General features: G+C 36.5%; 1 protein-coding gene across 19 annotated transcripts in view; it reads right to left on the bottom strand.

Annotated features, from left to right (window-relative positions):
- Window positions 1–25072, bottom strand: part of LOC5577794 (transient receptor potential cation channel trpm) — a 384986-nt gene that overhangs the window by 39697 nt on the left and 320217 nt on the right. For 16 of the 19 annotated variants that reach the window (XM_021843253.1, XM_021843248.1, XM_021843247.1 and 13 more), the window contains 3 exons: window positions 19785–19944; window positions 19204–19340; window positions 3583–3621 (listed from right to left, as the gene is read on the bottom strand). In XM_021843253.1, coding sequence (XP_021698945.1) covers window positions 3583–3621; window positions 19204–19340; window positions 19785–19944 — 336 coding nt within the window. The remainder of the gene's footprint in view (window positions 1–3582; window positions 3622–19203; window positions 19341–19784; window positions 19945–25072) is intronic. The other 3 variants (XM_021843243.1, XM_021843244.1, XM_021843246.1) reach the window with 1 other exon arrangement.

Below are 25072 nucleotides of genomic sequence, written 5' to 3'. Positions count from 1 at the left end.
GCTGCCTCAAGATGCTGCGCGTACGCATTGGCAACATCCAGTTGTTTCAGTCTCGCTAGATTGTACCGAGGCGGGTGTCGGTACCGCACATCGTTGATGACGGATAGTTTTGGGAGCAGTTTCACAATCACCAGGTAGTGGTCGGAGTCAATGTTAGCGCCACGATAGGTTCTGAAGTCGGTTATGTCGGAGAAGTGTCGTCCATCGATCAAAACGTGGTCGATTTGCGATTCTGTCTGCTGAGGTGATCTCCAGATGTACCGATACGGGAGGCTGTGCTGGAAATAGGTGCCACGAATGGCCATCTTTTTGGAGGCGGTGAAATCTATCAGTCGTAGGCCGTTCTCGTTCGTCAGCCGGAGGGCGCTGAGCTTTCCAATCGTCGGTCTGAATTCCTCTTCCTGGTCAACCTCTGGGAGGGAGGCACCGATATTACACACGAAATATGACACAAAGTTATTTCGAATTGCAAGAAAACTCCAGCTTGCCAACGACAATCAGGCAGACTTGATGAAAATCGCTAGTTTTCTTTTGTTGTGTTTCTTCGATCGTTCTGGACAAACATGAATTAAGGGCCAAAGTTTTCTGTGTATTTAATTTTCATTTTTATTGGAAAAAGGAAAAAACGCGCATTTGAACGCTTTATATTCAATCAGGATAAAAGATGCTATTGTGACATTACTTTTGAATAAGCATGAATAGCTTTTCAATCGATTTTTTGTCACATTTGATAAAATGCAAAAATACGTTTTAATCAATTACGCGCTTTTATCATGTTTGTCTATTGTTTTAGATCTGAGGTCACAGTGACAGTTCGTGACAGCAGAATTTCGGCTCACCTTGACGTACATAAATTTCGTATTGGTTTCTCCCTCCCAGGTCAATCTGAGCGTTCGTATCTCCTAGATGATCTTGACGTCGTGACTTGGGCAGCGGTCGTATTCGCGTTCGAGTTGCGCGTCCTAGATAATACAAAGTATATTGAATAAGTGTATACAACATAGGGCCATCTACAAGTAGTTCCGGAATATCCTAGAGCCAATTCTGTTACCCTGGAAAAGGACTTCAATCCGATGATTGCAAACCCTATCATGCGACTACATCAATCTTCAAAATTTTACGCTGGTAGTATTTATAGAGTCAATTGGAGGTACTTCCGGGATGTTCTGGAGTCGATTCCGGGACACTGGAGAAGGACAATAATCCGATTATTGCAATCCTTATCATGTGACATACCAATCTTCAAGCTTTTTTTTCGCTTGGAGCAAGTATAATATGATGCATATTAAGTAATTTCTTGCAACAAAGAGTCATTGTATTGTATGGTATTGTGATTTTAGAGTCACCAATTTCTTGCAACAAAGAATCATTGACAAGAACTTCCAGGCAGGCTTCTTCATTGCTCTTGACATAACCTTTTTCTCCCCCTTTTAATGATGGAATACAAAAAAGAAGCACTTTTATCCACACACATACTGAGCGTACGTACTCTGCGGAATGAAGATTTTACACGTTTGTGTTTGCTTATTTCCATACCCACAGTTGTAAAGAGTTTGTTTTGACAACCTCAGTGCTTCAAAGAAAAAGCTATTTTTTCCCGTTTCTCAGTTCGAGGAAGAGCTCTTCATTGCCTTTTTGTCGCTCTTTATCCAAAAAAGCAAAGAGGAAAGTGAAATTATGCTCTTGCGATGACGGAGCAATGAACCTCTGTTCACCCCAAAATCAATGAAGAGGTGTTTACAAGAGCTGTCAAAAGAGAGATGTGCCTTTGGCTAGAGCCAACGTTTCTCTCCACTCTCTCAGTCACGAATTATTCAATGAACATCGCATGCAGAATCAAAATTGTTGTGAGTGTACGAGTTTGCTCCATCTATCAGATTAAGATGAGCTAAATAAAGCCTGCTTCCGGAATTTTCTGGACCTGATTCCGGAAGCTTGGATAGGGACATCTATTCGATGATTGAAAACCATATCACGCAAGATGTTTTGGAGCCAATACCGGATTCTTTTATAAGGAGATAAATTCGATTATTGCAATCCACTAAACTCAGAGCGAAACAATGATTAAACTAGAGTTCCGATGCATGGTCAAACTTCAGCGCACCATCGCTAATATGTAAGTCTCCATTAAGGGTGTAAATAGTGGGCACATCTAATTTTTTCACCAATCTCTGAGGGATCATAACAAAAGCTGTACAGAAATACTTCATTAACCTATTAATAAAAATGGAGCAATGAGACATGCATTGTACACAAGGGAAATGTCACAATAAATCGAAACGATGTTCGCTAAGATAATTCTAACAGAAGAAGAAGATGCACTGTGAGTCATAGGTGCAGCTAGTGGTACTTTCTTGTGACTCTTTTGGATCTCTAGATGTTTTCAATCAGGAAATTTATACCCAAACAACGTTACCCTTTGGCAACGGCTGTTTTACCTATCGCTAGAAGCCTGCGACTATCGCTGATTTTATTATTTAAAAGATTTAGATCTCTGGTGGGCCTTCGCCATGTGGAGCTTGTCCTCCGGTACTGGCGTTCATGAGGCCTGTAAATGATAAGAACTACTCGACTAGTTTCCAGCGGTGGACCTAGACCACTACGGCACCCGATTTTTTCTGCGGATCTCTTCCAGGGATTGCCGAGGTCCATTCGGTGATTCCGAGTGAAATCCAATGTCAGCTTCAACGACGTTTCCTTGGTCAAGAATTTATGTATCGTTGAGATCTTCTCAATTTTTCCTCGACGAAGCTCGGAGAACTCCCGAATCTGTTTTTTTTTTGTTTTACGATGAACTGTTCGATAGCGTCTCTGGATCTGTCAAACGCATACAACACCAATTAGCAGCACGATATAGCTACTTGCCTCCCTGAAATTATGGCTGCGACGTGGTCGAATTATGTACCTACTACAAAGCTTTCTTTTAGAGCGAACGTTTCAGGTGTCGATAGGTGGTTACACGTCCAGTGAACTCAAGCAGTGATACTAAAGGTTAACTTTCTAATTTCGTCCGACACGAATGCACCCTTTTGGTGTGAAGTTTCACAACTAAATTAAAAAAAATCTTCAACTGGGTGTCGCGGTCAGTCCAGCGACTTCAGGTGGAGCACAGTTAGCTCGCTTTTTGTGACCCGACTATCCTAAACTAGTGATTGTTGATCCACAGCTCTCACTAGCAGTGCTTAAATGCTGATCAATCTATCATTTTTTCTGAAGACATATTGTTTCATATTGTATTAGGTATTGTTTTATTACTCTGTTGTGACATGTGACGTTTACAAACATTTAACAAATATTCCATTCATATACATTTTTCATCTCTTCATCATCATGCTACATATAATCGAACCTCACACAGCTCTAATGATAGATTACAGGAAGATATAATACAATAGATAGGTACAGATATTGGTACAAGTAAATCTAATGAGAGAAAGAGTTTCGTAAGCATAACAACTCGTATACATATTGAGTTCAGATTTACAGAAAGTCACTCTATGTACATAATACATAATACATCCAAATGTAACTTTCGATTACGCTCATAGTACATCAAAACGCCACCATCGATAGAATATTTACCTTTGTAGTGAAAGTTCATGAGAACCGAAAGTGCCTTATCTGTTGGCAAAAAAACAGTCGACGGGAAAAGAGATTGAAAACAAAGTTGTAAAATGTATTAAGTAGTTTGTTGACGCTGAATTCTGCGACGTTGTGTTGTAATGGAAAAAAGGAGATGTTAAATTTAACCTTGAAGTTTTACCATTTAGCTTCTATTTTGTTCAAATATATAGGCCGTGCTCTAAAAATTAAAATGCTTTCCAAGAATAAACTATGATGTAAGGAATCAGATCAATGTTGCGAGCACACGAGAGTATTGCGATAAATCCTTCACTGGGAATCAGTCATTTTTACTGACGCCTATAGTCTAATATACAGCTATAGCCAATTACACTTTTCTTGTTTTTGTCTTATTTTTGAAGTATGTACATATATAAAAGTGATCAACCATCGAAGACTAGCTTTTCGTTCCAGAATGATGGCTCCAATAATAGAAGAAAAACATTTCAACAAAAACTCCTAAAATATCTAAGAAAATCCTCCAAACATCAATGTCGCATAGCACATGGATGAGCGGGCGGAAAAATATGGCTCAATTGCTTCAGCAGCATGCCACTCACTCCAACTATACAGGAAGCTCAAGGAGTGGAGAAAACGAGAGCCATTCGCTGTGATGATGTGAAAATATGCTTCATATCTTAAGCGTCAGTCAACTTAGTTCTGGAGTACTCATAAGTTGCAAACTGCTATCACGGTGCTTGCCTATAATGAGAAACGGTGGAATGCTGGATCCTTTGTGTGAGATCAACCATGCAAAATAGCTTTCATCCCTATCGCTGAAGCTGCAGCGCCGATGGGGGTTTCGAACGTTATATAGTGTTGCATATACTGCTATACTGGCGATGAAAGCTCCATTGAACCCCATTTCAGGAGATTGCTAATGGCACGTTTTGTGATTTATTGATAGCACGACTTCTATCGTATTTAGCACTCCGATGGTGTGAAACCCTCTCGATACTTGAATTTTATGTCAGCCAATCGTTTGGATTTCGTTTTACTTTAAGCTAATCAAGTATGCAAATATGTGATAATAACCAATTAAAAAGTCAATTATTCTAAATTAGTTCAAGCTTGATTTCTGAGAGTAGAATATATTTTAGGGGTAGATAAAACTGACAAAATTGATGCTTCGTGGAGAGAAAATTACAATGTTCGGATATTCCTAATTTAACGAACATACACACCACCACAGCGGGCTCATGTTTATTTTTATTATATTTGTTGAAAATTTGGTGAAATTTAAATGGTGTCCTAGATAGACAGCCACATTTTCAACAAACATATTTGTTTTCAAGGACTGTATTGGAAATAAGTCAGAAGCATTTCCATAAAAAAATTGGGTCCATTTGATTATTCCAAGTGTTGTTCATTTTATCTGAAAACTTTTTAAATTTTCACCGCATGTCCTATTTGATTTGGACACAGAAATAAAAAGGAAAAATTTAATGAATTGTCAACGACTAGGGTGCCGGTACCAATGGTTGTAATGTACCAGTAGATTGGACTATGGAATAAAACGTACATTTTTCGATAAAAACGACATGTGCTATTTTTGGTGGATAGTTCGCCTCTAGTTTAGTCGATTTGTCAAATTTCAGCTTTTTATCTTATCAAAAAGTCACATAAATAATTAAGTTAACGTAAAAAACTGGCTCCCTTGCACCAATAGTAGCCGTAGTGTTCCAGTAGTGGATCAACGGTTGGAAGCAGTTTTTAAAATGGATGTATAAAAATGAAGAAAAGCCCTAGAGATGATCTTTATGCTTCATTCGAAAGATATTAATTGTTGTTCTGAGGGAAAAATGTTAAACCTATGTAAAAATTTACCATTTTGTTAAAAATTCCTTGTATCATTCCCGAACGTCTACTACTGGAGCGATTTTTATGTTAAAAAAATAGTTTTATCACTCTTTTTATATTTTTCCCATATAGTAGAGGTTGAAATCTTTCTGTTGACGCCAAAAGATCTCTGTTAGGGCTTTTCGTAATTTTGTTATGATTTTTTATAGCTTAGGTAGTCCACTAATGGCACCGCCACCCTATCGCCAAAAAATGGAAATGTTTAAAAGCAGAAGAATAATATATAAACATTGAGAGCAAAACACAAAACTCTCAAGCGTGAAAGCATGGATTTTTTTAACATTCCCTTTGCCAGCACTTGAATAACTATTCAGTTCACATTTAAATTTGAATCGCTATAAATATTGAGAAAACCGCGTTTCAGATAAATATGATTTTCAGATGATGGGTTTATCTTGATTTCTACTAACCAAATTTAATTTTTTTATATACCCATAAGTCTATCTTAATTTTTTTCTTGTTGTGCAGATTTGTCAGCAAAACTGGAAGAACATATCCATTCAATGTTTTCAATTCATATACGATACAGCCCTTACTTGATTTTTTTTTCTGTTAAAAGGTAAATATGCATGGATGTTATTGTAAAAAAATACATTGATGTGGCTCATAGGCGTTACCGGTGCAGGGAGCATGTAGCCCCTGACCGATAGATTTTTCAAAACAACTGCTGCGTTAACAAAGATGTTATTTATCTAAAGTGGGGTAAAAGTTCGAGTTGGACAAGAGTTTCTATTTAAGATTTATAGCTCTATTAAAAAAAATGTTATAAATGCGAATGGTTTAGAGCAAAAAACTTTTATTCCAAATATCATAACAAAACGATTGATATTTGGTAAAGTTAGATCATTTGTTGTTTTAAGACTAAAAATTGCAATTTTTGATCGAACTTTGTATGGAGCAAATTAGGAATAAAAATACACTTCATTTGTTTATAGGGGTACCGTGGTGAATCAAAATCCGGACGGTACCAATATCCGGACACTCTGATAGTATTTACCAATTAAATATAAAATTAAACAATAAATGTAGGTTTATACTTTATATTCATAGCTTTCAATGAGCCTCTGTACGTGCCATAAATTCTTTTGTTCTCATGACTTTTACTGTGCGCCGTGTGTTAGCGCTGTCTCGCTCTCTCTCACAGGTAACTTGAAAACAGGGCGCACAGTAAAAGTCAAAAGTTTTATAGCATGCATAAGCTCATATTGCTCTTCATTTTAATTCATAGTTTCATCTAGTAATCCTTTGCAAAAAAATATTAAAAATAAAAACAAATAGACCGCACCAGTTGAACGTCGTTCCTCCAAAGCAACAAATCCAATAGTGAAGTTTTCGACAAGAACGTCAGCTACTTTCGACTTACGATGAAGTTACTTAATCATGCAATTTTAATATTGTACGTCTCTGAAAAGTGTTCGAAATAATAGTGTTGAAGTGTAGTGCACGAAATAGTGGGAAAACTTATGCAAATAAGCATATGCGGGGTGAAACTAGGCTGCCTCGAACGCTGTCCGGAGTTATAGCCTAGTGATCATTAATCCGGACGCATCGAAAAACCTTATGTTTATTGAGCTTTTGGAAAATATTATAATGTGAATTGGTGCAAAACTGTACAATAACATAACAAAAAGTGTAACAAGTTACCAGATAATGGATTTACACAAGAAAAGTATCAATATTGAGGATCATTTCAGTGAACCTAAACTACAGGCTGTTGGCACGGGGTGCAGGTAAAACTATAGTAATTTTCGTCAACGTTTTGGCCTTTCATATATTTTTAAGCATATGAATGCATCGAATTCTATTATATTGAAGATTTTAGGTTTGAGTTATGTGTATTTTATTAGTTTCACATATGTTTTGTCTACCCTAACGCTTCTGTCCGGATTTCGATTCAAAAACGTCCGGCATTTTGGTGCATGTGTCCGGATTTAAGAACACGACATGCTTCAGTAATTTAACGGTTTTTCATGTTATATTTGTATTTTTAACTATATTTTTGTCCATGACACAAAATTTAGATGTGTACCTATGTGAATAACAATAACACTTGTACTAAGTGTGGCAGAAACATATTTAAACTAGCGTTTGAACTTTCGGCGTTGCTTAAGTGTCCGGATAATGATGCATCACGGTATAAGAAGATTTTTTTTTTTTTTTGAGGTATATTAGTTTTCGCAAAAATGATCGGAAACCATTTTTTTGACTAAAAGTGGGGCAAAAGTTCAAATCAGCGCACAGTTGGGAAAAAAGTAACAAACCGACGGAGAATACTGTATCTTCTGAACGCAACAAGTAATCCTTGAGAAAATACCTGTATCTTATGAAACATGTCTAAGGAATTGAATGAAAGTGGTTCTGATGGACGCATGGATTATTATCATACGCATTTTATCCAAATTTCCCATTTTTTGTTTGGTTTTGATAAGGTCTTTCACATTATATGCAGGGGAACAGTGTATGAGCTATTTAAATGACGATTAAATAAACGATAATACGATTAAATAAACGATAGAAATATGAAGATCTGAGTGTAGGAGTTGGACCTGAGCGCACGGATAGTTGTCATACGCATTTCACCCAAATTCCCCATTTTATCAGATTTTTCCATTTGATTTAACATATTATACACAGGGAAGCCAGTTATTAGCTACTGACACATTGTTTTCTAAGCGATAATAGCCTAGAGGATGGAGTGCCCGAATTAGAACTGACCGCACGAGTCAGTATCAAACTCATTTTAACCTAGATTCCCCAATTTATCAGGTTTTCTCATAATAGGATCATAGGATTTCTCATATTATATGCAGGGTAACTTATTATAAGCTATTGAAGTAACATTTTCTAAGCGGTAAAAGACTTGGTAAGTGAGAATAGGAGTTTAACCTGACCGCATGGAACGTTATCATACTCATTTCACCAAAATTACCCATTTTATTAGTTTTTTATAAGATTTATTATATTATACGCAGGAAAATCGTTTATTGGCTATAGAAATAACATACTTGTTTAATTAATTATGACCGTGGTTTTCGGCTAACCAGCCGAGTGGAAGTTTAGCAACTACCGAAAAACTAAACATGACATATGTTTGGATGGGCATCTTATTCTTTCGAAAGAGGTGCGCTTTGCGAAAGAGGACCACGTGATTATTGAGCTGTAAACGAATTTAGGTTAACTTCTGCGTCAATGAGTCCTCTCGTGGGGTAGGTGTAACGCGCCCTATCTAGAGAACAGAGAGTCGTGAGTTCGATTCTTACCGAGAAGACGTCAAACTTCACATCAATTGGTCCATTTAATCCAATTGTTATAGAAATAACGTTTTCCTAGCGGTAATAGCCTAGAAAAGGGAATGCATGAATTAAAAGTGAAAACACGGATCGGTATCATGGATATTTTACCCAAATTCCCCAAATGATCAGACTTTCTTTAGGATTTCTTTGCAGCGCATCTATTCATGTATTATTGAAATAATGTTTTTTAAGCTATAAAAGTCAACGGAAGGGAATGTAACAATTACAATTGGTGAAACGTTATCGTTTTTGTCAGTCTCATGACTTCTCATATTATATTCAGGGAAGCTGATAATGAACTATACAATAACGCTTTCTAAGCAATAACAGTCTAAAGAAGTGAATTTAGGATCGGAAATCATGCTTTTTTTTTATTTTTGTGGGCTTCGTGGCCGTGCGGTTAGCGGTATCAGTCGTTCAGGCGTATTGTGCTACGAGGTGTGGGTTCGATTCCCGCTCCAGTCGGTGGAAACTTTTCGCCAAACGTAAAATTCATCACTGGGCCACTGGGTGTTCTGTGTTGTCCGTTACCTAATGTTAGTGATTGGTTCAGGCTATGCAGCGTTTGGCTAAAGACGGTGTAATCCTCTTTTTTTAATTTCCCATTTTATCAGGCTTTCGTAACATTTCTCATATCATGCAAGAAAATTTATTATGAATGTTTTCTATGCAGTTATTGTCGAAGGAAATAAGTGCTGGATTAAAAAGTTATCACAAGCGTTGTGATCATACTCATTTCAATCAAATTCTCCATATTTAGTTGATCCTTGATTGGACTTCTTTTATTATATGCATAGAAATCTCTAATGAGTTATTTAGGTCTAAGGACTGTTCATTTTATAAAGTGGACACCTTGTGCATGCTGTATCTTTCTTATTAATCAATGAAATTTCAATCGGTTTTTTGTACATCGTTCGACTAGTATTGTACAATGTTGTGATAATAAAAATTCTCCAAAATAATTAAATTTCACACAAATATGGAACAACGATTAGATCGGTCGATTTTTTGAGGTTATCAAAATCAATGATTGTAAGAAATTGACTGGACAATTCGATAATTTATATTTTCTATTTTCAAAAAAGGCTTGTTCTTCGAAAGCATCATCAATCAGAAGCCTGATGGAAAAAATCAAGTTATTTTTGGAGCAACAATTTTACAGATATAATAAAATCAATTTTCCCGTATATTTTTAAAGAATTTTTTTTTTTAAATTTGATGGGAATTGATATGAGTAGAATTTTTTGTGTAAAAGTACGTCCTGACGGAAGTCCTAATATAGTATTAATATGAAAAATAACTTACGCCTTCATAGAGCTACTTAGTAAGTCCCCACGTCACATTCAAAGCACAACAGAAACACAATTGTTTTATTCTTAGAAGACCTATCAAAGTACATTGACAATCATCAAAATTGGCAACACTACTGTAATAAAATCGATTTTATTTTCCACATATTATTTTCATAATATGTTATTCTGAGATTACCAATTGAAAAATTCAGAGAAAACTGTTTACAATTTGCTGTAGATCGACAAATATGCGTACATGATTTTAAAAGTATGAGACTTTTTAGTAAAATTACCATAAACAGTAAAATTTATACTTAAGACTGTAGTTTAATCTCACGATTTAGCTTTCGTTTATACTAATATAGTTTCTTTAGTAATCCAAACTAGTTTTGAACACGCTTTTTACTTTTCTCTTTTGCTGGGAGTGAAAGGATGGTGTATGAGCAAATTTGGCCATAAATGGGTAAATCACTAAAGTTACCTAATGTCATAGAATGGTGGAATATAATTAATATTTTTAAAGCTTTACCTTTAGTAGAATAGTAAAGGATACAAACATACAATTTGTTTATAAAAATAAGGATTTTTGTTTTGCGAAAAATAATGTTAAACTTTGACGGACAGCTTTTTTAAAGAGTTTTTGGAAAAACTATTTAGCTCTTCAACCAAAAGCATTTTCAAAGATTTTATATTTTCATAGCATTTTAGAATAATAGGTCAACGATACACAGAAAACCGATTACGATTTTATCAATAAATAAAAAAGATATAGCATAAACAAAGTGTCCACTTTATAAAATGAACAGTCCTTAAGGTGATTATAAAACGTAGCCAAACTTTGAATTTTCAAGTGCACAAGACTGAAGAATCTGACAACAGTTTGCGTTGAAAACCAATCAAATTGCTTGCTTGCTGGTGGTGACCAATGGGAAAAATTGTCAACGCGGAGCGCTTTTTGGTACTCAAGTCTTGTGCTCTTGAACATTTGAAATGTGGCTTCCTTCTATAATCACCTTAAGCAACAATAATCAAAAAAGTGAGTACAGTAAACTGAGCGAATGGATTGTTGAAATGCTCATTTTATCTAAATTTTCAATTTTAATCACAATTGTAAAGTATTTCTTGTGTTATGTCTAAGAAAAATTATGACAAGCTACTGAAATAACGATTTCTGAGTGACAAGAGACTAAGCAGGTTTAAGAACTGACCGCATGGATCGTTATCATACTCATTTTATCCAAATTCCTCATTTTTTCAACTTTTTTAAAGGTCTTCTGTTATATCCAATGTTGAGAGATTTACACTCAAATCTCAATCAAGGAGCTCTCCCGCGAGAGCAAAATCATTAAAGATCTGCTTCGCAAATCTCACGCGATCCCAGCCAAGCCGTCAAAAATGATTCATTCATAAAAACCATAAAAAATTCGTGAAAATTTAATGTTGTTGTTTACGTCAGAAAAGATTACTATAATTCTACCAGACTAACAAGAAATCATTACCTTGTGCGAGAAAACTGCGGAAATGCGAGACAATATATCAAATAAATGAGCCAACTCATGATTTTTTACTAATGAGTTGCGTGGTTGACAACTCAGCATCTCAAGCGTGAGTTATGAGAATTTGTGTTTTTCACAACACTGGTTATAACATGTAGGAAAGCTGATAATGAGCTACTGAAATAACGTTTCTTAAGTCACATAAAGTGTTTATGAAGTTTAACTGTTTTTATTAGAGTGGATATTAGCAGTCTTTGCAGAAGCCTGATCTTATGGACAATTTGGATAAAATGAGCATGATACGGATCCATGTGGTCTGCTTTAGTTCTTCTCGAAACTGTTATCGTTTTGAAACCATTATGTCGATAGCTAATACACAGTTTCCCTGCGTATAATATGATAAAACATATGGAAACCTCATATAACGATAACGATCCGTGCGGTCAGGTCCATCATTTGTACTCACATCTCTACACTCATATCGTCTAAAAAACCGTAATTTGAACCGTTCATAAACAGTTTCCCTGCATATAATATGGGAAATCCTATTGAATACCTGATAAGCTGGGGAATTCAGGTAAAACGAGCTTGATACCGACCCTAGCAGACAGTTCAAATCCATGCACTCTCTAGAGAAGGGAGCAGGGTATCGCTAAGTAAACGTTACGTCAATACTAATAAACGGTTTTCCTGCATATATCATTATAAATCTTATGAAAAACCTGATAAAATTGTGAATTTGGGTGAATTGGGCATGATAACGATCCGTGTGATCAATTTGAACATCTGCTCTAGGTCCGTCCTACTCGAGCTTAGATTGGGTACCACTTCTAGTACTGCTTTTGGAACTTTGGTACTGCAAAATGTAGCCATGTTTGATAGATCGCACTACACTTTTCACGGCATTCTAGATTTTGCTAAATTACTGTATGTGCCATAAAATGTTGGGAAATGGAGGTCTTTATTTTGTTTTTGGTTTTAATTCATGCACTGCCTTCTCTACACTATCGCTTGGAAAACGATATGTTAGTAGCTAATGAACTGTTTCCCTGTATATAATATGATAAATCATGGGGAAAAAACCTATAAATATGAGGATTTCGGGTGAAATGAGCATGAAAACGATCCGATGGTAGGTCATTTGGCATAAAGTCGTTTGGGATAAAGCTGTTTGGCATAAAATCGATTGGGATAATCGTCATTTGACATAAAGTCATTTGTCATAACGGTTGTTTGTTCTGAAACCAAGGATTACTTGAGGTGACATTCGTTTTAACGTTTCTTTTCTACTGCCAATTTAGGTAAAAAGCTTTGAAAAATGTCGATATTCAAGGAAAATATATTCAAAAGTGAAGAAAAAATCACATATTTTATATGTGTTCGAATTTGAGTTTTAAATCACTTATTATGCCAAATGGCCATTATTCCAAACGACTTTATGCCAAACGAAATAGAATCAACGATCCGTGTGGTCAGCGTAAACTACTGCGCTTTCATCTTTATATTCTTACCCGAGCAGAAGAAAATAACTACTGAATACCAAGCTGAGGTATTCCATACAAAATAATTTCCAATACTTACAACCTAAATTAAGTATGAATGAGCCCAGACAAGATTTTCATGTCAAACGAAAACAGCAATAATATGAGAAATCCTATCGAAAACCTAATAAAAATGGGGAATTTCGATAAAATGGGCATGATAACAATCCGTGCGCCCATCAGAATACCAGTGTGGAACTCCAATTTGGATTCTGGTATTTCAGTGTGGATTCCTTCATTCCAATATGAATCCAGAGATTGTTGTGTAGATCATAGGATTTCAGAGTGGATCCTGGGACTGTAATTTGGACCGTTGGGTTACAGTGTGGTAAATATCGTGGAATTAAAGTGTGAATTTTGGGATCCCCGAATTGATCGTAGGGTTACAGTTTTGTAACTGAGTTTCTAGATTACTGTACTTCATTGATGACCGGGTGAAAATCTTGGGAATATAGAATGGATCTTGGAATTTCAGTATGGATTCTGGCTTTCCAGTGTAAATCCTAGGATTCTATTATAGGTCTAGGGATTGTAACGAGAATCGTAGCATTTAGATGTGGATTATGGGATTCCGGTGTGAATCTTAGTGTTTCAGTATGAATCCTGGGATTCCAGTATTGATCCTGGGATAACAGTGTAGATGTTGAGCTGTTTGTGAGGTTGATTCTAGTATGGACTTCACTATTTCAGTGTGGATCCTAGGATTTCAGTGTGAATATAGGCATTCCAGTGTAGATACCAGTGTGAATTCTGGAATTCCAGTGTGGGTCCTAGAATTTAAATATGTTTCCGTGGAAGTTAAAGTGTTTTCTGGAATTACATTGTAGGTTCTGGGTTTCAAGGGTGAATCTTGGTGTTAAAGTGTGGATTTTAAGATTGTAGTGTTTATTTATTTAGATATACCAACAGGCCGACAGTGGCCCCAATGGTTCTGCCCTAATATTAAAATACTTAAACGAAACATACATTGCTTGTCAATAATTAAAATGAACGTAACGATAAACAGAGAGCATGATTTACTAGATTTCTCTGACTTCAGTCAGAACATCTGGGAATAGGCGGCGTAGTGTAGTCCGGGACATGTGGTAATCGAACTTAGATGAGACACGGTTAAAAGTCCTTTGAACTCCATCGATAGCGGTGCTCATCCCGTAGTTCGTTCTGCGCAATGGAGATCGTAGCATTAAATTATTCCGAAGTGCTCGAGGTTGAACGTTGAGGTTAATTTCGTGGAGAATCGCTGGACAGTCTATTCTGTTTTGTAGAACGTCAGCGGCGAACATCGCTTTCGAGATGTCTCTTTGTGTTCGAGGGGTCTCGATGTCGATCAACAAGTAACGGCTTTCATAGCTCGGCAAACGATAAGGATCTCGCCATGGTAATCTGCGTAATGCGAATCGAATGAACCTCCGTTGAACCGATTCGATGCGTTCCGCACCATTAAGGTAGATTGGATTCCATACAGGTGAACTGAATTCAAGAATAGGACGCACTAACGAACAGTACAGCGATTTCAGACAGTGAATATCGTTACAATTTTTACATAATCGTGTGATCCTTGAATTCCAATATGGATCCTGGGATTCCAGTATGGGTCCTGTGATTGCAATGCGGATACTGAGATTCCAATATGGATCCTGTAAATTCATTGTTGACCCTGGGATGCCAGTTTGGACCTTGATATTACAGTGTGGATCATTGAATTCCAGTGTGGATCTTGCGATTTCAGTGTGAATGCAGATATCGGAACATAGGTCCCTGGTTTTCAAGATGAATCCTGGGATTCCAGTATTGATCCTAGGATTTCTGGTATGGGACCTAGGATTTAAGTGTTGATATTGGGACACTAGTGGGGCTTTTGAGTTTCCATTGTACACCCTAGGATTCCAGTGTAGATCGTGGGATTACAGTGGATATTGGGAGATTTTGAGTTCCCAGTGTGGATCCTTGGATTGCAGTTTAATTTTGGGTTTTCAGTGTGGGTCCTAGGACTACAGTGTGGATTCTGTAATTTCAGTGTGATTGCTATATTTTAAATGTGGATCCTGGGATTCCAGTGTCAAAACTGGGATTTTAGAGTTGCTTTTAGAATTTCAGTGGGAATCCTGGGTTTTCAGTATGGATATTGGGATTCCGGTTCCGGTGTGAATCCTTGGTTTCTAATTCCGGTAATTCAGTGCAAAACCTGGGATTCCTAATGGTTCCAGTGTGTATTCTGAGAATCCAGTGAGGCACTGGATTCCATTGAGGATCCCGGGATTTCAGTATGGATCCTTGGAATTGAGTATGGAGTCTAGGAATCTAGTGTGGATTCTGGAATTCCAGTGTGAAAGCTGGGAATTCAGTGTGGATCCTAAGATTGCAATGTGGATCCAGGTATTTCAGTCTGGATCGTAGAGAATCAGTGTGGATCCTGGGATATTGGCATCCAGTGTGAATCCTGGAATTCCAGTTTGGATGTTGGAATTGTGACGTGGGTCATGGAATTCCTACAATTCGAGTGTGGATCCTATAATTTCCGGTGTGGACCCTATGATTTCAGTGTTATTATTGGGATATCAGTGGAGATCCCTTGGAATCTGAAATTAAAGTCTCAGATTCCTGGACCCGATGTGAGTTTAGGAAATCCTGTGAGTGTTATGTCTATAACTAATCGTATTCCTGAGATTATACCGTGGAAATACTTTTGAAGTCATGTAAGAATCCCATAAGAGTCACATCCTTATGAGAATTCTCTGGGATCTTTATATGAAACCTTCATATATTATGTGGGAATTGTGTAAAGATACTGCGTGGATTGTGAGAAACCTATGAGAATCCCATGTGTTTTTTTGTATGAGAATCCTGGGGTAATTGCGATGGAAATTCTAGACCCACTTACTTTAATGTGCAATACTTCGGATATTAATGTATTAAGACAATCAATTTCAAAACTGTTATAACTCTAAATTGATATATGTTTTGAAACATGATCGTTCAACATAAAATTTGAGTTAAGATGTTGAAATTTCCCTGGTGTACTTCTTTCCAACTAGTATAGCTTTCCTGGAAATATTGGTTAGTACACTAAGATCGAACTTTTTCCCCACTTTACTCCACTCAGGAAATGTAGTTGGTATTAGAAACCCGAGTTAGAGTGAGGCAAAAGTATCTTTTCTAAATTTCTTACAAATATTATAAATTTCATGTAAGTAGATATTTTTTTTTTAATTTTGTATTTTTTAATTTGAAGTCATCGGAATGATACATCCCAACCTCTTTTTACGACCGTTATCGGGGGGTCGTAAAAAAAATCGGTCGTAAAAAAAAATCAGGGTTATAATTATGTTTTTGAAAAATGCAACGTCTAGATGCGGAAATCTTGATTCGACATATTCGGCAAAGTTGAAGCATGGGAACTTTCCAAAATAGCCGTTCAAGTTTTCATATTTTGGTAATAGATGGCAACACTGCTCGATTGTTATCAAAAGAGTCAATTTTATGGGGGTGTGATATGCAACCACCAAAAATTTTTAAAGATAACGATACCGAATGTTCACCAAAGTTGAAGGAAGTGTTGCGTGCCATACAGTCGGCTGAATCACAAATGATCATGTGGCTGGCAACACTGTTTAAGAAGAATAAAGTAAAGACCAAAACCATCAAACTTGAGCGGAACAGAAAAATATAATGCTTAGCAACATAGCAATGCTCTTCAACTGTAATCCAGTATTTCATGAAGGGTTCAAAATTTGTTTCGTAGCTGGCAACACTGCTTAAGTGAAATTGCGCCATCAGGTAGTACAAGTGTGCATGCAACTATTGTTTTGCGGATATCTCAGGATCCTGACCACTTAGAGAGATGGCGTCTTCGACAAAGTTGTTCAGTAGCTCAAGCGCTATCATCATAAACGCTATGAGGTTCAAAATGTTGCCACCAGGTAGCGCTAGTGAGCATGAAACTTTTGTTTTGCGGATATCTCAAAATCATGACCACTTAGAAAGATGACGCCTCTCATCTCAAGCGCTATCATTATAAAAGTTATGAGATTCAAAATTTTGCCACCAGACGGCGCTAGTGAGCTTGAAACTTTTGTTTTGCGGATATCTCAGGATTCTGGCTACTTAGAAGGATGGCGTCTTCGGCAAAGTTGTTCAGTAGCTCAAGGACTATCATTATACTGAACAACTTTGCCGAAGACGCCATCTCTCTAAGTGGCTAGGATTCTGAGCTATCCGCAAAACAAAAATTCTATGCTCACTAGCGCCACCTGGTGGTAAAATTTCGAATCTCATAACTTTTATAATGATAGCGCTTGAGCTACTGAACAACTTTGTCGAAGACGCCATCTCTCTAAGTGGTCAGAGGATCCTGAGCTATCGGGAAAACAAAAATTCTATGCTCACTAGCGCCGCCTGGTGGCAAAATTTCGAATCTCTTGGCTAGAATAATGATAGTCCTTGAGCTACTGAATAACTTTGCCGAAGACGCCATCTTTCTAAGTGGCCAGGATCCTGAGATATCCGCAAAACAAAAGTTCTATGCTCACTAGCGCCGCCTAGTGGCAGAATTCCGCAATTGAATTACCACCATATGTTAGCCCTTGAACTACTGAACAATTTTGCTGAACATCATGATCCTCTATTTTGAATACTTTTTAAGATAATGATCATTTATAAAAACGGTCGTTAATCTGAATATCGGTCGTAAAAAAGTGGTCGGAAAAAGAACCGTCGGTAAAAAACGGTCGTAAAAAGAGGTTAGAGTGTACCTCAAAAAAGTGGAAGAGAACCCTTAGGGGATGCCCTTTTTGAGACCAACTAGAAAGTTTCGCCAAACACACAATTACTCCAAACACTTTAACTTCTTACACTAAAGTCATCGTTAGAGATTTGGAAAAGTTACGACTACTTATTTTTAAACATGAAAAACACATGCACTTTTCTATTCAACAGAAAAAAAAAAACAAATAATGTGAAGTAGATTTGCTTGTTTTTGGGCACAGATTAATCTGGTAACGGGAAGCGGAAGAATTAAATTTTGTAAAATATTTCCTAAAATACTTCAATTCAAAGTTTTTTTTACTTAAGCTCATTTGCGTCCAACCCTATAAAACTATAAAATGTGATTCTCATTAAAACAAATGTAAACACCATTTGTTATCGTAACAAAATTTGTTCCTAAACTTTGACACTCATAGTAATCACTGTATTGCATCCAAGTCGTTTCAAAGTTTGGGAGGATTATTGGCACCTTTGAGGTGTAAGAGTTTCGGAACCATAAAATTTGCATCAGAGTATTGAAGAGTACTTTTGTTCTGTACGAATATATTCATAATCTAAAGCCGAAGTCTTGGTGACAAAGTTAGGATTTGTTTGCCAACTGCCTTCAATTCTCATGAAGCTTATTGATTTCCACGGATATGCACGATTCATTGCGGCGATTTGTTATAATCAATGTTTGCTGCTCTAATTACGTTATGATGATTGATTTATGTGCGCTTCGGTGATTGGAAAATGGTTTCGCACCCGGCATGGAAATGATACGTGATGATTGGAGCTATGATGTATATATGTCTAGAGTTTAATCTCATAGAAGAGTGCTGCAGTCAGTATGCAGCTACGATAACTGTAATTATGATTAATGGGTTTATTTATTTATTGGTCTGACCTGAAAGTTAATTTCATTCCAAGCAAAAACTTTTCCGAGTATTCAGCATTCCACCCAGTGAGTTTATTTTGCTCCTAATCGCGAAAGAATGTTACTTATTGCACATAATTTTCCGCGTGCTCGAGAAAAGGGATAATGCAAAATTATCTGAAGACGCTGAAACCGTTTCGAATTCTCATCGACACACCAGTAAAGAACGGATTACGTGAACCAAACACCCACACTTCGGTCGGTATTGCAACGAACGCAACAAGTCGTAGAAGAATAGAGACTTGCTAGCAGGAAACGTGAGCATTTTATTCGCTAAGCTTCTTTCGAGTTCATAAATTGCTTTCCCGGCTTTTTTTTTTAAATGGTACGTCGAAATATGCGTACGTGCTATATATTCTGTTCGATTCAACTATCTTCCTTAGACTAGCTTCGCTCTACTCAAGTTGGGAAAATACTTACAGGGTTGCAACTTTTGGTTCGATATGTATTTCTCCAGTTTCCGCCGCAGGATCAGTTCCGCCCCGTAGCGTCCCTGGCTTCCGTTATCCACGAGCAGGAAGTAAGCGTGACGATTGTTTAACACAGCCAATTTTGAGCTGGAATGGTAGGGAAAGTACTAGGTGACCATCAAGCTGATACACTGAAACCGCTGTTTACATTATGGGTCGGGGGACATACATAGAATTGGAATATTTGTCATTGATCTCAAAACTTGATAAACTATGCTTGTTTGAGTCTGTATGAGTAATTATCTTATTCAAAAATTTCCGATAGATCACTGTTTACACCTGTAAAAGGCCTTTATTCAGAGTAATTTTTCGATAAACGGGAATTCAAAGTAAATAAAAGTTACGTAAATGGAGGTATCATTGTACGAGAGTCCAATTATGATAGCAGACTTAATACAAATTATTTACACTTTTGTGGAGTAACAACCGCAACAAAAAAAACTCTCTGTGTTGTGAAATAAATTAAATTCCCCGACAAGCCAGTAGCAGTACCTGCATCGAAACATTTGAAGCAAGTGAAGTGTAACTTACCGCGGAGAGCTTATACTGTGGCAAGGAACGTCCCGGTTGTGTCCCAGCAGTTCGTGGTTTCGTTCGACGATTCCCCACGGGGCGATTCCGATGCTGACAACACGTCCGGATCGTTGCTGTCCTTCGAGCAGCAGAGCATCACCGACTTGCTTTGTGACACCTGTAAATTGGACCGACAGAAGCGCAGCGAACGTGTTTCTATTAGTGCTTTTGAACGATATTGTAGCCGTAGTGGGTATGGTGCAGCATGTTGCATCAACAGCCTGCGCCATGAACGAGGAGGTGATATTGCAAAAGTTTTTAATTTGAGATAGTTTCACCGGAGATGGGTACTTACAACGATGCCGGCTTAATTGGAGGAAACTTGTGTCGAAATGCACCCCACTAGCAGCCGAAGTTGTAGAGGGGACAAATCGGCGAGAGCACTATTCGGTTCTAATAGGATTGTGACGGATTTGATCGAACTTTATTATTCTATCATCAATTGTAGGATGAATTATGAAAACATTAATTTTGATTCGATGATTTTAAGTTTAACGGCAATGTATTTCAAGCATGAGAAACTATATGTTCTAGTTCAAGCTTATTTAGAGGAAAAGTTTACCATTTGAAGTTTTGTCCAGTACAGTCACCCCACAGTTATGGATCAACTTAGGGTCATTTTTTTGAATAAAATATGATTCAAAATCATGGTGACGTCGTGTTAACTAAAAATTACCTACCTGACAATGCAAAATATGATTGTTTTGAAGAATACACTTCGAAATTCCCGATTATTTATGAAAAAGTATCGATTTCGATAGAAAATTCAAACGTTGTCCATCCCACAGGATTCATGGACAAAAGGTCGAAAGACAAAACGTCGAAAGGACAAAAGGTCGAAAGACAAAAGGTCGAAAGGATAAAAGGTCGAAAATGATTTGCATGGTGGAAAATTTATCCTTCTTTGAAAAAATATTTTCGACCTTTTGTCCCTTCTTTTATGTTCTTCGACCTTTTGTCCTTTCGACCTTCTGTCCTTTCGACCTTTTGTCATAGATTCATCCCACAGAGGTGGATCACTGGAAGAGATAGGTCCTTATTATGGATCAAATCGACTTATATTATGGATCAGAGCAATTTATCTGTGAGGTAAACGAATGTTAGTGAATGCATACGTTTTGGCGTTTCTTTCGGAATCGTCTTATCGTTGATTCATAACTGTGGTATGGTTTTCTATGTCCCACAGATATGAATCAACGATTCTATGGGTTTGGATAACATTTTATTTCATACGGACAGAAAAATTATGCTAGAGCATGTTATGATTGATTGCGATGCTGTACAGATGTATGGTTCACGGAGGTAAAATGTGTTCTGAGTTATTGCAACTCTATTTGTTGAGATATTCTCCGTTTAAGCCAACTTTGATCCATATCTGTGTGCTATCCATAACTGTGGGATGACTGTACCTGACAGTCGTTCATGCTGAAAACTAATCTATTGGCCACGTGCTTGTATTAAATAATCGATCAAATTCAGCATAGTGAGCATTTTGGTTCTCCAGAACGGTGCTCCTGAAAATCTAAGCTGTAGCCAGTGTTGCATTTGAACGCGTTCAGTTTGCGTTCCAGTTCAAATTTTTGAACAAGGGATCAAGTAGGCTTGAACATTGATTAGTTGATATTTGAACCCGTTGAAAAATTTGAACCCGTGAGAGCTGAAAATTGAACGCGCAATAAACATTGATATCATGACAGATGCACAACATATTTCAATGCGAAAGATATTATGGAACGGTTTAGGTTCCATACATTTTGAATGAGTTGAATTCAATACAGATCGATGTAGCTTATTCGAGTTTTAAGCTTCAATGTGCATTTTGAATTGAACGGGCCGTTCATGAGCAGTGGCAGAATCTTGCTCGAGAGTTCAATGTTTGCTGCGTTCTCGTGCAAAAAAGGAACGCATTCAGTTCACTTTTGACTCGCGTTCAGTTTGAAATGCACCACTGGCTGTAGCTTCGATTTATTTTTCCTGAAGCCTGTACCAGTTTAGTAGTATATTACCAAGTTTACTATTTTTTTATCACTAGAATAGCCAGCATTAGATATCATTAGAGAACTTATCATTTTTGTGTTTATTTGTGTCTATTACACTGCGGAACACGTTTTTGTCTCCAGCACCAAAATACCGCTATTCACTTAATTAAGGGTTGCTGAATCCATTGCCGTTTTCAGAAATATCATAGCACGTCTAGTTTTTGAGATATCGCCTGTTGAAAATGCAAAAAATGACTATTTCAGCCAACTTGCATGCAAGTTTGTCAGCTTGTAAGGTAATTTATTGGCTTAATTTGCCACAGAATTCAAACTTTATGTGTATAACAATACTTATCATTAAAGTTTGTAATACTTTCGATACGGAAAAGTTATTTTTTGATAGTTTAGAGAATTGTTGAATTTTGCCATATAGAAGAAACGAACAATTTTGTATGGAGACTGCAAGCATGTTGAAAAAATTGATTTAATCGAAATTTAATCGCGCAATTTCATTCCAATTCTGTCTGAAATGAAAGTTCAAGATCTATTTTGCATGTTTGGTGGATTAGATTACAAAAAGGTTTGATAAATTGTACTTTAAATTTCATGTAAACATTAATAAAACCAGTGTTTTATACAACTTTGGCAACCTGTAGCTAAAAATTGTGACGTGCTGGAACATTTCTGAGAATGGCACCAGATTCAGCAACCCCAAATCTACTAGAGACACATAATTTGATCCTTGAGACACGCAAAAATGTCATTTTTGTTACGCTGTGTTATTAAGCTATCTTCATAATACTCTTAACTTATAAAAAATGACAATATGTATTTAACATTTTTAAAATTAATATTGCATTACGACCAGAAGTTTTAAAAACTGTGCAAAGTATCCTTATTTTCAGATCATTGTTTCTATGAGCTGCAGTAAATGATGGATCAATAGCCTTCCGGACAAAAATAAATCACCTATTGCGATGCTTATACGTACAAAAATTCACATATTAGATGTCATCAAATGGATGGTAAACGAGAAAGAACGATAAGCAATCAAAAGAAGGAGGTATTCTGTCATTCTCGGCTATACACATGTTGACAAAAGTGCTGAGGGCGGTAAAACTCGAAAGAACCGCCAATTAAATAAAAAAGGATGCATATCAGTTATCCAGTTCTTTCACCACTCTGAAATGTATAAATTTATGACAATTATGAGTGCCAAAACTTTTCGGGGAAATGAGCTATTCGAAGAAGGGATATTCAGGGAACTGGCATACGGGGAACTTGCGTTCGGGGTAACGACACTCGGGGAACCGACATTCGGGTAAAAGTAGCACAACCCATCGAAGTAACTGCAGTAATCGATTTCTCTTTTCGTTGATAACTTGAGCAGATCAATGTTATCGATTACCGCCCTTTTGTCAGTTGGATACAAGAAAATACCTTAAAAATATATTGTCAAAGAACAGCCTATGTATAAAAGAAGGTGATATTTTTTTAAATTTTAAATCAATAGTTTTTATACCTATAATTATGGTTATATCATATTTAGAAAAAAAAAAAAAAATAGAATGTTTAAAAGAAGAGTAAATTTGGCTAAATATATCAACATCTTCAGTGCAATAATATATTCTACTAGCGGAACTTAAAAGAACAATTTTGTTAGAAGTGTAATTTCTGAATAAATAATAAAATACTATTGACAATAACTTTCCTAATATGCTTAAGTTTATTCAAGAGCATATGATTGTTGAATAAAGTGATATTTTGTAACAATTGAATCCACAACAAGTCTGGTGTCATCAGAAAGATTCAATAGAAACGTAAAACCTAAAATCAACTTAAGAAACTCTTGGTTTCAGACTCATTATGCCAAACGACTTTATGCCAAACGACTTTATGCCAAACAACTTTATGCCAAATGACCTATCACCATGTTTTGCAAGTTGTCACATGCTTGATAAACCGTTGCAGCGATGGAGAGCCCCAAAGAAAGAGCAATGAATACATCCATTTTTTTCACTTATTTACCATTAGCGGTAGGTGTTTTACTTTAATGGCATGCAAAACAATCACCGAACATCCTATTGCAAGAGTGTCTCCTAGGTTTGGAGCTTGTTTAGATGGGTTTTATCGTGCACCGATATAATAAAAGCTGTGGCAGTCAACGATAAACAGACTCTCATGATGTGCAAAGGATCGTGGTTGTTACAGAGAGCGATAAGTGAGAGATATTCTCAATTTTTCAGAATTCAACCCCTGAGCTATATAATTTTGAGAACCCATTTTTGATACATCCAACAAGCATGAGAGGGAAAACTAACCACCTACGCGTCGTGTATGCAAGCTCGTTAATAATGCAATCTTTGCTAAACTTTTTATACCCACTATCAGAGATGTACCGTTTTGTCTCAAATTCCGACCAAATTTTGTTATATTTCAGGCATAATTGGAACAGCTCATGAGCACCGTTAATCATTAAAACAAAATTGTATCATATGTTGTTATGATAGTGAGACCTGATATTATTAAGTTTTATTGTATGAAGAACATTTACCAAGAACGAGCAAGTTTGTCAGTTAATTATGTCACTACTCTCTGTGACGTTCATTGGCGTAGGAACAGGGAGGCGGGGCCAGGGAAGCCAGCCCTCTTAGCCTTTTAGATAACAATCGATATTAAAAAAAAATCACGTGATTCTAACGTGAAGAAAAATCTTCTGAATCAATTTATTAGACTCATGCTATTGACAAAAAAATTGAGTAGTTACTTTCTTTTATTTGGTACAATAGTGGGAAAATATCGCTTGTTGAGTGATTAAACTACTCTATAATATATTTAAAAACTAAAACTATTTTTTATAATATTTTATTATAACATTAATACGTAAAAAAATGGTGATCTGGTTGTGGTGTTCGTTCAGAGGTTGGCCAAACCATGTCAACAATAATTGTTACATTAGAGAGCATAACTTATTAAAACGGCTCTGGTGGGAGGTCTTTTCGGAATAACATTTTTTCCTCATCTCAGAACAAAGAGTATCTTTAAGCTATTTAACTATATTTAACTATTCAATATTAATTTTGGAAGTGTAAATCAAAAGAACCGTACATTATCGAAAGAAGGGAGAATTTGTGATTGAAATAATATTTTTTTCAGCATTTCTCGAAACTAAAAAAAAACATTATGCGGAAATATTAACATGTTCCAAAGTAATGATCATTCTAACAGCACGGCATGCAAGAGTTGATAAAACAACGAAATAGAATA

This window comes from Aedes aegypti, chromosome 2 (genome assembly GCF_002204515.2).
Source record: "Aedes aegypti strain LVP_AGWG chromosome 2, AaegL5.0 Primary Assembly, whole genome shotgun sequence".
Taxonomy (NCBI): domain Eukaryota; kingdom Metazoa; phylum Arthropoda; class Insecta; order Diptera; family Culicidae; genus Aedes; species Aedes aegypti.
Note: the sequence above shows the minus strand (reverse complement) of the source record. Positions and strands in the feature narration are given on the sequence as shown.